Source organism: Callospermophilus lateralis, unplaced genomic scaffold, assembly GCF_048772815.1.
Source record: "Callospermophilus lateralis isolate mCalLat2 unplaced genomic scaffold, mCalLat2.hap1 Scaffold_107, whole genome shotgun sequence".
Classification (NCBI taxonomy): domain Eukaryota; kingdom Metazoa; phylum Chordata; class Mammalia; order Rodentia; family Sciuridae; genus Callospermophilus; species Callospermophilus lateralis.
This window is the reverse complement of record NW_027510917.1, coordinates 1,458,985-1,476,316: the sequence shown is the minus strand read 5'-3', so window position 1 is coordinate 1,476,316 and position 17,332 is coordinate 1,458,985. Positions and strand designations below refer to the sequence as shown.

The 17,332-nt window shown below is 40.0% G+C and overlaps 1 protein-coding gene across 1 annotated transcript; it reads left to right on the top strand.

Annotated features, from left to right (window-relative positions):
• Positions 1–468: 468 nt before the first annotated feature.
• Positions 469–13,182, top strand: LOC143386220 (protocadherin alpha-C2-like). The gene is given in 7 exon segments (XM_076841453.1): positions 469–627; positions 2,549–2,810; positions 2,914–3,021; positions 3,024–3,244; positions 3,246–5,522; positions 10,030–10,088; positions 13,026–13,182. Coding segments are annotated over 7 exon segments (3,243 nt in total).
• The last annotated feature ends 4,150 nt before the right edge of the window (positions 13,183–17,332 follow it).

Below are 17,332 nucleotides of genomic sequence, written 5' to 3'. Positions count from 1 at the left end.
TAAAAAATAACATTACCATCACAAATACCACTAATAATAATAATGCAATTGTCAGTCCCTATGCAATTTGTTTTATATATATTATCTTGTGTAATCATAATTCTAGTTCTCTGAATTTTATTTAGTATGATTTCCCACACTTGAAACAAGTAAATTGAAACTTACATTAAGATACATGTCTGAAGTCACATAGTTAGTCATTAGCAGGAGTGTGGCTGACTCCAAATACTGCACTCTTAATCAATGTTCTATTCTGTTTTTGAGTCAGGTGTTCTGCAACATCTAGGGGAAGGAATGCATAAAGGTGTGCTCAAAACACTAGTATTCATATTTATAGAAAGGGCCCTTTACCAACAGTGAGATCAATCACACTTGATTAGTTGGTAAGGTGGACAGAAGTCTCAGACCATAGTGTGAGGAACAAAATTATTGAGTGCCAAAACTAGAATATACCATCTTTTTAGTACAATGTCTTTGAAAAGGAGGCTAATTGTGTTGGTTCTCTGTTTGCCTTCTCAGTCATTAAGGGAGAACACAGTAGTTGGAGCTTATGATCCTGAAACATCAAAATGGACAACCTCGGAGGTGTCCTTGCTGGAAGATGAGGAGATTGCTGAAAGACAATTTGTCATTTTTCTCCTGAGACATGACATTTAGGGGATTCTATTAAAAACATCAACAAGCCTCTGCCACTTTAATCTCTTCCTTAAGTGTCTGTGATCACTTCAGGGGCAGAGGGCCATACATGGTCAATACCCAGAGGCAGGTTTCTGAGCTATGGGCAGAGGTGGCAGTTACTGTGAGGGCTGGGAGGAGATGAGGGGAAGAAAGGTCACTTTTCCTGACAATTTACAACTTGATTCCACTTATAAGCCATTTGTTTTCAGAAATAAGTAATGGGTGAGGACATAGGCCAGGACTACAGTTTGTGCACTTGAGAGATTAAGGCTCCCTGAGATCAAATTACCACAGCAAATAGAGACAGAATTACTGAGGGGTGTTTGGGGAGGATGCAGACAGAAGAAGGAGAAGCCAGAGACTAAAGAAAGGAGACAGGAATAGAGTTTGATGGAAATTGCCTCCCACTATGCACCCTTGAGGGAACAAAGAGGCCAAATAAGAAACAGCAGTGCTAAGAAGAAGATGGGAGTTTCTCTGTTTAAAAAAAAATGGTTAGGTCATGCATGGAATGTTGTTAGTGAGTGCACTTGGGTAGCAGGAAGGATGTGCTAGTTCAGACCTTTGAAGTCTGGGTGTTATGATTATAACCCTGGGTCTTTAACTGTCCCCTCAAGGAGGGAAGCATGCCAAATGTCAGCTTTTGCTCTGGCTTTGTTCCAGGCCTTTGCTAGAAAATGACCAACAAAAAAGATCTACAAATACAATGATGCTGGAAGATTAGGAAGAGAAAGGACATTTTAGTGAGTGCTTTTCTGCATGTTGGGCAATATATTTTAAACCTCTGTGGGAAAGATAAGAGGGCCTGTAAAGAGAGAATATTCAGAACTGAGAAGCAGGGGCAATGACACAGCAGGGAAAGGAATGCCTGCTCCTCTGCCTTCTCATTCAAGGTAGAGAATTTGTGTGTTGCTTCTGCAGCAATATAAGGGTAGGCTTAGGGACCCAGAGGCACAGAGGTTTATAGGAAACTTATATTTATAGAAGATGAGCTGCAGCCATTGAAATTGCTGGCTATTTTAAGATAAATCCCAGCCTTCCATATTTTGCTTAATAACAGATTTTTTTTTAACTGCAAAGCATTAATGAGTTCAAATTCCAGCCTGGCTTAGAAGATCATGAGTAACACTCTTAATTTAATGGTTTTGTAGGCTCTTGAAGTCATTGTCATCTATTAAAGAAAAAAATTAAAATCACTCTTGAAAGAAAATGTCTTGGGTGATAAATGAAAAAGATTTGGAGATTAGGGGAAGAAGCTTTTAAAATTTCTACCAATTTTTTTACCTAGTGTGACCTAAACGGGTCAAATAAAAGGTTTGCCTGCAGCTTCAAGGAGCTAATGGAGTTTTAAACACTGAAATATTGGTTATTTGCCAAGGTACATACTGAAAGTACTGCTTGACTAGGAGCAGAATTGAGTATTGAATCCCGGGATGCTAGTTTTAGGTTTGCTCCCAAAAGGCAGACAGCATTTGCTATCCCCTGCCCTTTGCCCTAGGAGTTAAACACTTTCTGTAGTACTAAAGAGTGTTCCAGAGACGAAGTGGGGGTCAGGTAAAATAATCAGTTCCCATCCCAGTGGCTCCAGAGCACCGCCCCTGCATTTGTGTCCTTTAAATGTTAGAGCCACCACCCAGATCCCCATACTTAGCTAAGGTTCTCAGTTTATTTTCCTGGATTGCGCTTGAAAATCTTTTTCAGGGAGCCGATAGCTCCTGAGTTCCAAGGTCTTAACTGCTTTTCACAGACTAATCTTACAAGACCTTTTAAGCTGGGGAGAGACCTTGGAGAGTGGATGAACAGGACCTTTGGGGCAGGGAGACAGGGAGTGGCCGTGTTCCCGCCGTCTGCTGGGATCTGGCGGGTTTAGGGTGGAGGAGATGAGGCTGGAGTGGCTGGGCAGTCCGAGATTGCTGTTCACCACTTCGGTGTGGAATCAGAGCTGGAGTTGCGGAACACTCCTCCCTCTCCCCCTCCCCTTCAGCTTCCTTTTCCCTCCCCCCGAGCAGCTACGGCAGCAGCATCAGCTGCAGGAAGCGGAGCCGGGCTGAGCAACTGGAGAAGAGTGGAGGAACTGGGGTATCGGGGATCAGCCGGGACAGAGGGGCCGGGGCCCCTTGAGAGGACCTACTGTACTGGACCTACTTGAGAGCGCGAGAACTGTACTGGAGTCTGCGCGGGGCTGCACAAGCGGAGGCGGAGGCGGGGCCCAGGCGTGGATCAGGGCTGGCTAAGCTGCTGCCTCGGGCCCTGCCCGGCTGCCTCCGCCGCCAACGGAGGCTAAGGAGCAGGCTGGCACGAGACTGTGGGCGACAGAGCATCCACGACTCTGGCGGCCCCTGCGTGGCTGCTGCTGCTGTCTTTCCTACTGTTGGTGGTGCTGCTGCCCGGCCCGGCGGCCTCCCAGCTACAGTACTCGGTGCCTGAGGAGCAAGCACCGGGCGCACTCGTGGGCAACGTGGCTAGAGCGCTGGGGCTGGAGCTGCGGCGTTTGGGGCCTGGCTGCCTGCGCATCAACCATCTGGGTGTGCCCAGCCCGCGATACCTGGAGCTGGACCGCGATACCTGGAGCGCTCTTCCTCAAGGAGCGCATTGATTGCGAGGCGTTGTGCGAGCAGCGGCCTCGCTGCCTGCTTAGCTTGGAGGTGCTGGCGCACAACCCTGTGGCGGTGAGCGCAGTTGAAGTGGAAATATTGGACATCAATGACAACTCGCCGCGCTTCCCGCGGCCCGAGTACCATCTTCAGGGAAGCGAATCGGTGGCACCTGGAGCGCGCTTTCACATAGAGAGCGCACAGGACCCCGACGTGGGCGCCAACTCAGTGCAGACCTAGGAGCTCAGCCCCAGTGAACACTTTGAGCTGGACCTTAAACCCCTGCAGGAGAACAGTAAGGTGCTGGAGCTGGTGCTGCGTAAGGGCCTAGACCGCAAGCAGGCAGCCTTGCACCACCTGGTTCTCAGGGCTGTGGACGGCTGCAGCCCTCCCCGCTCAGGCACCGCGCAGATTTCTGTGCGCGTCCTAGACACTAATGACAACTCCCCCGCCTTTGACCAGTCCACTTATCGCGTCCAGTTGCGGGAGGACGCACCCCCAGGCACATTGGTGGTAAAGCTGAATGCCTCAGATCCGGATGAGGGCTCCAATGGTGAGCTCAGATACTCCTTGAGCAGCTACACCTCAGACCGAGAAAGGCAGCTCTTCAGCATAGATGCCAATACCAGGGAAGTGCGAGTGAGTGGGGCGCTGGATTATGAGGAGGCCTCCTCCTACCAGATCTATGTGCAGGCGACTGACCAGGGTCCAGTGCCCATGGCGGGTCACTGCAAGGTGCTGGTGGACATTGTGGATGTGAATGACAATGTACCAGAGGTGATGCTGACGGACCTATATAGCCCAGTGCCTGAGGATGCTTCACCCAACACTATTGTGGCCCTTCTTAGTGTCAATGACCAAGACTCGGGCCCCAACAGGAAAGTGAGCCTGGGTCTCGAGGCCACATTGCCTTTCAGGCTGAATGGCTTTGGAAACTCCTACACACTGGTGGTGAGTGGCCCTCTGGACCGGGAGCGGGTGGCTGCCTACAACATCACAGTGATAGCCACTGATGGGGGAATACCACAACTCACATCCCAACGGACACTGAAGGTTGAAATCTCTGATATCAATGACAATCCACCAAGCTTCCTGAAGGACTCCTATTCCATCTACATCCAGGAAAACAATTTGCCAGGAGTGTTGCGCTGCACTGTGCAAGCCACAGACCCAGATGAAAAGGAGAATGCAGAGGTGACCTACTCCCTCCTAGAGAGGGAGATTCAAGGGCTGCCAGTCACCTCCTATGTCTCCATTAACAGTGCCAGTGGCAGCCTTTATGCTGTCAACTCTTTTGACTATGAAAAGTTTTGAGAGTTTTTTGTGACTGTGGAGGCCCAGGACAAGGGGAAGCCACCATTGAGCAGCACTGTGACAGCCAGTGTGTATGTGGTGGATGTGAATGACCATGCCCCTCACATTCTGTACCCTACCTCAACCAATTCATCAACAGCCATTGAGATGGTGCCTCGAACTGCCCCTGCTGGCTACCTTGTCACCAAAGTCATAGCCATGGATTCAGACTCTGGACAAAATGCTTGGCTCTTTTACCATCTAGCCCAGACTTCTGACCTGGACCTCTTTAGTGTAGAGCTGCACACAGGAGAAATTAGGACTACTAGAAAGATAGGAGATGAGAGTGGTACCACTTTCAATCTGACTGTGGTGGTCCGTGACAATGGGGAGCCATCACTTTCATCCTCTGTGGCCATTATAGTAGCTGTGGTGGATAGGGTTTCTAAAATTCTCCCTGACACTCAGAGACATGTGAAGAGTCCTCGGACATACTCTGAAATTACACTTTATTTGATAATAGCATTAAGCACAATATCTTTTATATTTCTTTTGACAATCATTGTTTTGAGCATCATCAAATGCTACCATTACACTGCATATGGCACTTCATGCTGTGGAGGCTTCTGTGGAGTGAGGGAGCGGTGCCCTGCAGAACTATACAAACAGGCCAACAACAAAATTGATGCCAGGTTACCACATGGCCTCAAGGTGCAGCCTCACTTCATTGAGGTTCGAGGGAATGGCTCCCTCACTAAGACCTACTGCTATAAGGCCTGTCTGACAGCAGGCTCAGGGAGTGATACTTTCATGTTTTACAATACAGGGGCCCAGACAGGACCAGGGCCTGGGGGAGCCCAAGCTGCAGTAACTGACAGCAGGCACCTCACAGGCCAAAGTGGGCAGAGTGCTGGAAACCTGATTATTCTCAAAAACGATGTTGTTTCTCAAAATGAGGTGTGATAGTGTTCAAGGGGTATATTAAAAAAAAGTCCTGTATTTTCACATACCCCCTCCTGATATCATGTGGTTGGCTTTATTGAGTTATTCACAATAATGACAGGTTATCTGATAAATTAAGTGTTAATGGTTAATAATTTGGTTAATCTGCTGTTTCTTCTCTAGAAAAATAGCACTAGAGAATTGTTTTACCTCCCATTTTTTTCACATGTAGGAGGACTTATCCATAAAGTTGTTTGAGAAGTGAAGATTAGTCTTAAATATTTGAATGTTAAAGTTCAGCTTTGTAGAGCAAAAGAGCAGGTCTGGGAATAAAGATTATGGTTTGAGAAGTAACATTGTGAAACTTAAGGAGAAAGAGCCTCTGTTGTATCCCCTATAGGAAAAGTTGGGTTCAAAACACTCATTTTTTAATTCTATAGGAATGGTTCTTTACATTTATCTATGTATCTGTCTATCTATCTATCTATCTATCTATCTATCTATCTATCTATCTATCTATCTATTGAGCTCTGAGACCTCTAGGGGCTGATGCAGTTACCTCTATTTGGGTGTTTATACCTTGGACTGTATGTAGTACAAACTGTCCAGTTAATCTCTGGTAATTGCACTGAACGAATGTGATAGGATCCTCTGGAAATGCACATCAGAGGTGATAAAGCCATGAACTATAGACCTCACCCTGAAGCCAGTTTCCTTTGGCCATATAATGTGGTCACTGTTCTGTAAGGAGGTGATGTTCCTCATGTCAGAGAAAATGAATAATGGTAAGGCAGAGAGATTATACATTTTTATGGTTGGGCAAGGGAGATATTAGAATGACTGGATTAGAGATATGAGGGAATGGTGAAAACCAGGACATGCTAGGATCAGGGAGGAAGAAAAAAAGAAATGTCCCCTAGCCACCTTTCTTTGCATACTCTGAATTCATTTTAAAAGGATATTCCTGCATTTAGTTAAGTGCAATCTGTAAACTTGATTCCCTCTTGACCACTCCTGGAATTTTGATGAGATAAAGTAACTTTATCAAGGCCCTAATATCTTTAAGTTAAATGACAATACTTCAAAGCATATGTTCATTTTCTGGATCTAAAATTTGGTTTGCATTGAACTACAGAAAGCTTAGAAAGTGGATAGCTTCATGAAGACAGGCGTTAATATATGTGCTAGTTTTAAGAAGTTATACAGGCAGATTGTTCATTATTGTGAAGATGCACATAAATTATTGAAAAATGCATAGATGTGCAGGAGTGTGTACAATACTTGTCTCTGTATGCATGCTTGAAGTAATAGAGATTGTCTTTGTGGTACTGTAAACTTGGATTTCAAAAGACAAAATTTTCCATACATAGTGATGAATTATCTTTTGAAACAACCACGTTCTACTTAGGTCATTTAGAACTAGTACAAATTGAGTTAATAATATTTGTCTCTCCTATATTTTTGTAATGTCTTTTCATTGACATATTGCTACTTTTTTAATGTTCATATGGTTACATTATAAGTTCTTCTTTGAGTAATATAATGCTTAAGCACAGAATTTTCTGTCCTTGATTGAGAGTAGAATTTCCCATAGACATTGTAATTTGTTATCAGAAGAGCCTGATGTTAGTCAATGCTGCATAACCACAGGATGTAGATTGCAGATCAAGAAAAATGGGGGTGGGGAAGGATATCAAAGAGTTTCCAGAATTCTTTAGATGGTAGCTTTTGAAAGCATGTAAAAGGACTTAGTTTAAATTAAGAATGCTCTAGACATTTGTTTAACAAACTCCTGCAAGTTCTTTGGGCTTTGGTTGAGCTGCAGGTGGTGAAGAGGTTTGGAAAGCTAACCAAGCAAGCCTCAGTTTTGCCTCCAGCTGTGACCTGGAGGCTCAGATGTGTGGCATTCTTACTCTCCATCTCATGACTCAAAGCTTGGGGCAGTTTGATACATGAAGTGTTTCTGTCTTACATGACTTGTATGTTAATAGGGACCTTGACATACAGCTCTTTAATCTAGGGAGAAAATTGTGACAGAAAATCTTGTGGAATTTTCTTTTGGAATTTTGCCGGGAGAGTGCATGGATTTAATAAAGGCAGATTTCTGCTAACCACTTCTGGAAATTCAACGAAGAGTCTCAAATTATTGCAGGTATAGGGAACCAGTGAGTCACTTTGCTGTAGCAAGGCAAAATGGAAGCAAAAGTCAATTCAATTTTGAAAGTCATTATTGCTACATTAACTTGTTAATTTCCCGTGTTGAGCTTTTTCTTTCTTTACCTAGTTACTTTAAATGATAGGAAAGCCCTGAGGTGTAATTAATGCCACATGCCTAAAATAAAATTGGGTGGAAATTGAAAAGGGAGAGTAAAGGAATGTGTACTCACTGACCACCCTGCTATGTAAGAAATACTCTGCTTTGCAATGTGTATATGTACAATTCAACTCCCTCCAAGTCATGCATTAAACAAACATTTATCAACATCTAACATAAAAGAAAGCTCAGAAAGATTAGGTAGCAAAGTCACACTATTGTAGAAAATAGCAAGCAGCATGACAAATTAAATGTATCATTGAGGAAGTGAGATTGTGCAATGAACTCAGATCCCATTCAATCCTGTTAGAACTGTCCCTTTCAGCAAAATGAGGTTGGTGATTTCATTCCAAAGATCAAGTTGCAGCAGTTTTCATCATGAATGTTAGCCAATCATAAAAAAAGAAAAAGTTGGCAGCATTACTTAACAGATGTCAAAATCTTTCTTGAAGGAAGGTTCTGTCAGCTGAAAAGCTAACTCTAGTGCTGCCAGTGTCAAGAGGGAATATGGTGATGATAATGAATAAAAAGTATTTCAGTCATATTTTTATGTTTATAAATGGTCTGCAGGCATGCACAGGTCTGTATTTCCCTCCTCTTCCTTCACTCAGGAGTAATGTTAACTGGGTATGATTCAGATAAACTGCATAAGCTGGAAGAGACTGAGAAGCTGGGCTGGGGGCTATAGCTCAGTGGTAGAGCACTTGCCTAGCATGCATCAAGGCCCTGGGTTTTGTCTGCAACACTATAAAAATTGTTACTTCTAACATTATTGATAAAAGATCAGAGCACCTTTCATTGGGTCTGTAGATAGTTGTATGCTATTTTATATGGACTATCCCTAGCATTTTGAGAACTTAAATACCAAAGATAAAGCCATCTGCATATTCATATCTTTCCAGCAGAGTGGAATAGGATCAGAAAGGGAGGCTGATTATGTGGGGACCTTTGAGATAAAGTATCCCAGAGTTGTAACTTTTTCTGGACCTTGACTTTGGCTCAATCTTTGAACACCTCTATCCAGTCCCAAATCTGTTGGATGGTTAAGATGCTCATCACTTCTCCTCTGGGTGTTATGAAGAAGTATGTTTATAAAATATTTTTCACCCTTAATTGTAAGAAGGAAAGGAACAAGAATTATCGATACTTTGAAATGGTATACAGACTATTTGGTTTTTGTCTACCAAATGTGTTGATTATAACTCAAAGAAAATACAAAATACAACCTCCATTCTCTCATATTTATATTTGACTAGACTTCAATATTCAGTGACAGAGCCACTTTAATTTCTGTTCATGAAGAAAACATCTAGAGAAGTGTGCATCACAAGTTTTCATAGTAAAAATGTGGGTTAATTGATATAAAATAGTGATTGATTTTGTCCCCAGTGATTCTGAGTAGCTTCTAACCAGCAGTGACCAGGTGCCCATATCTTCTTCTTTGTCCCCTCCACTTTGACAGATTTTAGACAGAGTGGGGGGGAAATTCCATTGTACATATGGTGCAGAATGAGTGAAGGTCTTCTCAGATTTCAGCTACTCCCTGTTAGGCAAAGTAATTGAGTGAGGAGGTAAGGCACTCAGAGAGCAGAGAACAAGTACAGTTTTATGAATATGATTAGGTAACAAAACAAGGTCAAACTCTGCCATGGTTTGTTTTTCTCTCTCTAGTATTCCTCTTTAGTCAGTAAAATTGGCTCTTATCAGTTGCTGGTATTATGACTGGGCACATCAGTCCTGGGTCAAACATGCTGCAGTCTGCAAATCCAGCAGCAGATTGCAGTCCTTTGCAGTTCAGCCAGGCCAGCAGAACTTGTATAGTTGTGAGCACTGCGATAGCTAGAATTTCGAATTGAGGATATGCCCCTAATGGGGCCTTTGAGGGCAAAAGCAACAAAAGATTTTCCACTCCCTTTCCCTTCATGTTTTAGGATCACAGACCTTTATTGGCAAGGTAAAGCCAAAGCTAGCCCTCATAATGTCACTAAATGTGGTTTTTTATGACATTCTATCTTTGAGCTAATTTAATTTTCTCCTGAAGTGTTCTATATAGGGATATCATCCTAGAGTTGCACATGAAATGATTCTTTCAATATTTTTATTTAGCTATCTGAAAATATTTAAGGGAAGAGCGAATCAACTAAGAGCAACCCTGGGAAAATAATTGTTTTGCCATTTTAACAGAAAACTCCCTTTGTGATTTTGCAGCCATGACAGCCCAATCCTGACTGGCGTTACTCTGCCTCCCTGAGAGCAGGCATGCACAGGTATGTATTTCCCTCCTTTCTTCACTCAGGAATATGTTAACTGGGTATGATTCAGAAAACTGCATAAGCCAGAAGCAACTGAAGAGACTGAGAAGCTGGGCGGGGCGTATAGCTCAGTGGTAGAGCATTTGGCTAGCATGAGTTCTGTCTGCAGCAGTATAAAAATAAGACAAACAACAATGACAACAAAAACTCTGAACCATTATAGAAGCTCTGTCAAGAATGCAATCATTTTTTTTATCCTGGTCTATTAGATGAAACATTCGAAGTGATAGATGTTAAATGGTTCTCAAATTCTGGGAAATGAGAATCTTCTATAAAATCACACAGACAGATTTCTGTGTACTTTCACCAAAATTTTCTACAAGGATGTGTCAATTAAAATTTTTAAAAATTTCTATCAGGAAGTAATTTTAACTTTCTTCATCCCTTTTACCTACACTTTCTGTTCCTCATTTTAAAAATATAGCTAATATTGATGCTTTCAGACTTCAGCATATTATACAAGGTATATGCACATCTATCTTATTTTTCTATCTCACGTTGACTATTATATCCCATTAACCACAAAAATTAATTGCTAGCTGGGTATGGTGGTGCATGTCTGGAATCCCAGTGGCTCAGAAGGCTGAGGATCATGAGTTCAAAGACAGACTCAGCAACTTAGTGAGACGCTAAGTAATTTAGCAAGAAAAAAGGGCGGGGAATGTGGCTTAGTGGTTAAATGCCCCTGGGTTTAATCCTCAAAACAAAACAAATAATTGCTATTCTTGTTAATGTTCACCTCTGTTAGTATCTTCTCCATCTTTTTGCTATCTTATTGTCATCAATAGCATAAACTTTTCAGAGGATAAACCACGTGCAGGGCCTTTATTGAATATCTAGAGACCAAATCTAGCTTATTTTAAATTAACCTAGAGTAATAGCATTACTCTAAGACTCAGATTGAGTATAATTTTGCTTTTTCTACTTAGTCTTTTTGACAATAATTGATTAACTACCATTATTCCCAGAGCTGATCTAATATCATGCCATGGGGTCAAATAAAATATTTATTATTTGTGAGTGTCTTTGGAAACCAATGGGGAGGACCAAGAAGTTAATGATCACTATTACCCAAAGGATTTAGTTTTAAAGAAGAAATAAATCTCCAAACGTAAACCCCTCAAAATATCTGGGCAACTGTTAATTGAATCTTCACCAAACTTAGACTCAGGTTTAAAGGGTGGGCTTACAGAGTATATGTAGAGTTAATAAAAAATTAGTTCTAGCTGATTAAAAATACATTAGATTAAAATAAATTAACATCCTTTCAAGCATTATAAATGAGCAAAAATCATTATTAATGGATACTATTTCTGAATCAGAAACAATCAGAAAAGGCCTGAAAATTGCAGTTGACTTGGTAAGATGTCATATTGGAATCTGGGTTATAATTTGAGGCCAGAAACACTCATGCAGATGCCAGAACACTAAGTATCAGAAGGAATTCTATATCCGAAAAAAAATCCAATTTATGCTTTTGTCTGTATCTGAGCTATTGGTGGAACTACACAATAGATTAAAACATGTTTAAAAACATGTTAAACTCTTGAAATTGAATTAGTGCTTTGCTTGAAAAGTACCAAAACTATAAGATGCACCTTAAAAACTACATTTAAAATAAAATATTAAAACATATTATATCCTTGTTCCACTTTCAAATGAAAAAAAGCCAAATATGCTCCTATTTAGATTTCAATTAAGATATTATAATATTTAAATAGAAGAAATGAAACAGTATAGTACATTGAACACATATTAGAGTTGTAAATTTAAATGATACTCATTTTTTCAATACATGTGTTTGACCTCTTGGCCTTTCTAGCCTCAAATATCATATAACTGCTCTTCTGAAAATTATGCTTTGAGCAGAACTGGTTCCAGGATAGTTACAAATTTATGAATCTGATTGAGTCCATGTAATTGTTGGTAAGATCCCAAAACATCTGAAGATTAATATTTATACAAAAAGGGAAATTCTAGGTTGAAGATAAAGGGAATAGTAGTTGAAGGTGAAGGTCAGAGCTTAATGGATGAATTTATACTAGATATGTTGTTTGAAGTAAGAGAGGAAGAGAGCCTTGAACTTATAGTTGCCTTTCCTCATAATAATTAAAGTTTGCCTGATCTGTTGCCTCACATTATCCCTCAGCCATTAGTCTAAGTTTTGTTTTAGTTATTTAATTTGCAAGATAAACAAATGTCTAGTTAAGAAGTCTCCTCTCATTTTGATGAGAGTCTAGTTGGATATTGACTCTTAAGATCCTTCCTGTTTATTCTGTCCTTCATTCATTCAACCACACATATTTGAAGGTCTAATATGCATTAGCAGTACACACACATAAATGCAATGTTCTCTCTATCCTTGGACAGTTTTTGTTCTCTCTCTGCTTTGGACAAAATGTTAATACTACCATATTAATCAATCAAATGACCAATTTTTGTATAATATTACAGTTTTCAGCAAATAATTTTAGTATTTTTTTTCCTCTTTACTATAGAGATCCCAGAAACAAGAGAACCTACAAGGGAGGATTGGCATCCTTGAGAACAAGCTCTCCTCATCTGCTTCAGCATTAAAATGTTAAAATGACATTAGCCATCCAGTGGTTCTCCTGTTAGATTTAGTGAGTACCACATGGCATTAATGAAAACCAAAATTCCATAAAGATAGAGCATATTTATTGCCAGTGTGGTACAGCAGGAAGTAAGTCAGTGATGATTATGCAGTTTATGTAAGGTGACTGCTCAGCAATAATTGCTGCAGTTCAAGCTTGAGAAGAATGTGTTAGTTGCAGCCCTGACTCCATAGATGTAAACAGTTTCCAAAGTGGAAGGAGAAAGACATTTTTGCTAACATATCTAACATATTTTTGGGTCCATATGTTTATTCAGCTCTGTGCACCTGGAGGAGGCTGGCATTCTACGGGCTGGTCCAGGAGGGCCTGATCAGCAGTGGCCAACGGCATCCAGTGCAACACGAGGTAAAGAGCTGAGATCTCTATATTCCTGTTTGGTTTCTGGAAAACAATCAAATGGCCAATTTTTGTAAGACCAAGAATGTTGATGACTCCCTTTTGATGCTTTCTTTTCTTTGGGGAAAATATTGATTTCTATACATACATAATTATTTTGATTTTATACTTATTATTTGTTAAGAGTTAAAAACAGCATGAGGGTGTGTGTGTGTGTGTGTAATGAAATTCTTTCAAAAAATGATCTGATACCTTTCAAATGCGTAGGCCATTCTAGCCACATAGAGATGCCAGATCTGCTTCTCCCTGCACAGCAATATCCTCCTGCAGATGGAATTTTATTACCTTGGCATTCACACTGCCAACCATGACCACCTTGATTTTTTTCATTTAGAGGATCAATGGGGACTGGTTTTTAATCTAAACTTTCAGGAAAGAGATTCTCCAGGTAGGGGGGCAGGGGCTGGGGTTGTGGCTCAGCCAGCAGAGTGCTAGCCTCACATGTGCGAGACCCTGGGTTCGATCCTCAGCACCACATAAAAATAAATAAATAAATAAAGGTATTATGTCCAACTACAATTAAAAAATACATATTAAAAAAAGAGATTCTGCCACATTAGGTAAAACAGTCAATGGATGAATAAATAAAGGAAAATTGCTTAAACTCACATTTCCTTATTCTTGCCCAATTACTAACGCAGTGTCATAAGATAAAAAATATGGCTTTTGCCCAACCCAGAAGCTTGGGAGACTGAAACAGGAGGATTGCAAGTTTAGAGCCAGTTTCAACAAAAGTGAAGTTCTAAGCAACTCAGTGAGACCCTGTCTCGAAATAAAATACAAAATAGGGTTGGGGATGTGACTCAGTGGCCAAGTGTCTCTGAGTCTAATCCCTAGTACCAAAATAAATAAATAAATAAATAATTTGAAAATATCCATTATATATGTATTTCATATATATATATATATATATATATATATATATATATATATATATATATATATATGAAATATGGCTTTGGAGGCATATTATATATGGCTTTGGAGGCCCAGCCCTATGGCTGTTTTCAGAAAGGGAGGATTACTGTTGGTAGAGACTAAATTATCCAACTAATTAATAATTATACTCTAGTTTATAATGGTAGTGAATTTTCATTATTTATTCTACGACCAACATAATGATAAACTTTTGTATGAATTACATTCCTTTATTTCTCATGAATATTATTATTACCCCCATCTTACAAATGAGGAAACCAAGGATCATGTAGATTTAAGTAACATCTCCAAGGTGACAGAATTAATACGTAATGAAGACAGAATTAAACCAGGGTTAGTCTAACCCCAGAGCCTGTGTTTTCAGCAACAAGGCAGATACTGTTTCTTCTTGTTAAATTTGTCTACCATAATCTTCTATTAATAAACCATCACAATGATGATAGTAGTTACTAATTATCAAGACATAATATGCTTAAACACTGTGCCAAGCACATGACATGTTAGTTTGATTTATTCCTCATGACAATTTTGCAAGGAACTTATTATTATATGTTTTAATTAAAAAAAAACACTGGAGATGCAGAGAGGTTATGAAATATATATATATTCACACAGCTTATAAGTAGCAGAGGTAGGATTCAAACCCAAATTTGTCTAACTCCAAATCCAAGTGTATATAACTTGGATTTATTTTCATTAAATGACTATCTTTCAAGAGTCCATCCAAATTCAAATATGTACACATAACATATGTACATATATACATACATAACAAATGTGCATATATACATACATAACAAATGACTTAAGAATGCATGTGTAAAAAATTGTTTCCAAAGATAATCAGGTGCCTTTCAAATAATTAGGCTAAATAACATGTGCAGCTAAGGAATAATTTTTACTGGCAACTGAAAGGGCTTTCATTGATTATAATCAGCCAGCATTTGCTATTTATGAATGTTGCACAATTCAACTGAAAGTAAGTTTTGTCAAAAAAAAAATGCATAAGTTGAAGCAATTTATTAGAGAGCTAATACTGCCAGATGGCAAGGAAAAGAACATAAAATAGTTCATTGAACAAATCTGCAACCCCAATGTCAATTTGAAGTGAAGAATTGATGTAGGAGAAAGTAGTTTGAGACTACCAAATGTTGCAGGATATGGAGGCATCTGGAAAAGTGAGAGCTACTCAATCAAAGCAGCCACATGAATCATGCCTTGCTATCCTGCTTTCATTTCAGCATTATTTATTTTTTTTTCTCATAGGAGCACTGTAGGTCAGCCTGTTGAGGTAGGAACTAATTTTGAATACATTCTCCCTCTCATTCGTGATGCTGGCTGGTGTATATTTCTAGGCAAATAGGAAATAGGAACTGTCTATTGATTATTTCATACACCTGGCCTAGGTCTCTCCTTCAGATTCAAAAGAATGTTTTCGACAGAAGGTAGGGAATGGGTCTCCATTGCTTACCTTTCCTACGGGTAACGCAGAAGTCACAGGCCTCATAAACCTTGCTGGCTACAGATCAAGTCTTCCGTTTACTCAATGGTGATCTAACCATACTTTTCAACATGCTTCTGCATCAACAATTGAAATTAAAAGGCTTTTCCTCTGCCTTCTATCCTGTCCTTTTGGTACTTTTAGATTTCAGGACTCAAAATAGGTTCTGCACTGTTTGGATGGAATATGACATAAAGATTAAGAGTATGATTTGGTGTCAGTTCTGAGTTGAATTCCAATTGCAAACTTACTTGCTGGGCGAGCATAGACTAATTGCTTAAATTCACACTTTCTTAATTATCCTTTGTTTAAATTGATTGTAATAAGAATAGCACCTATCTTATTTATTTGCCATGAAGACCAAAAAGAGAAAAAAAGGCTGAACATAGGACTTGACATATAACATTAATAAATATTTAATCTTGTTATTCCTTTTTTTTTCCTGCAATACTTTTGTGCAATCTATGATATGGCCTTAATTGATAACTTGATAGCCAGAATTCAGTAGTTTTGATTTGTAGGCCCCAATACAGGTCCTCTGAGGTAGTTTGGATCTCCCTGACATCTGTTTAGTCCATTTATCCCTCGACAGCCCCTCTGGAGATGAAATAAAATGGTTGTATTAGTTATGGCCTAAAGAAAAGGAAAATGTTCCCCAAACTTGGCCCAGCCTGCCTGTCAAGTTTCTTTTGTCCTTAGTACTTTGTAGTGAGTGTGTGGTTGCTTCCAAATGGCATCCTTACACTTGTGCCTTCCCATGACCAGCCAGCCACTTATTACTCTGTTCCTAGGGATACTTGTGACGGTACTCCTGAGGGCAGTGGCTATGTGCATAAAGGGTGTGGAGCCTCCTTTTGCTCCAGTACTCATTTATGTTGTATTTCTTGAAGTTGCTTTTTCCTCTTTGCATTCTTTTGCTTCATGACTAAACTGTTGATTTATTTTTACACTCTGTAAAAGCCTAGGATAAAGATGCCGTAGTCTGAAGGGATCAGTGGAGGCATTACCAGGTGATGTTCTCTGCAGGATGAATACGTCAGACATTAAGCTGGTTAATCCTGATTACTGACCCATTTCTCCAGCCTTACCTCTTGTGTGAGCAGACCTGGATCATGGGCTCTCTTATTTTCTTTTAGCTTCTCATGAGACTGAGCAGAGGAAGAAAATTAGCTAAACAGGGAATGCATTGAATACAGCTACAGCCTCCTTTTCAGTCAGAAAGAGTATTAAAGGGCTAGTCATTCTCTTTACAACTCTTTTTAACATTCTGAATGTGAATGTCCTGAAGAGGTTTTAATGAATGCTCTCTTGTGATTAGTTCCTAGAGAGAATCCTGTGAGGTTATAAAAAGATGGTCCCTGCCTGCCAGGGAGCTGATCTGGCCACAGTGGGCCAGCAGCTTTGCTATCTCCTGCTAGTTTTTCTAGGGTCCTCCTCCTACCTTTCATGAGATATCAAGACTTACTTAAGGTAATGGTTACTTTTTGAGTGGGAGATATAGTCAGCCATCCATATCCTCAGGTTCCACATCCAACCACAGATGAAAAAAAAAATGTGAAAAAAGTTGCATCTATACTGGACATGTGCAGATACATTTTTCTTGTCATTCCTCCCAAACAATATACTATAACAACTGTTTACATAGCATTTACATTGTATTAGGTATTAAAAGTCATCCAGAGATGATTTAAAGCACACAGGAGGATGTATATAAGTCATATGCAAAT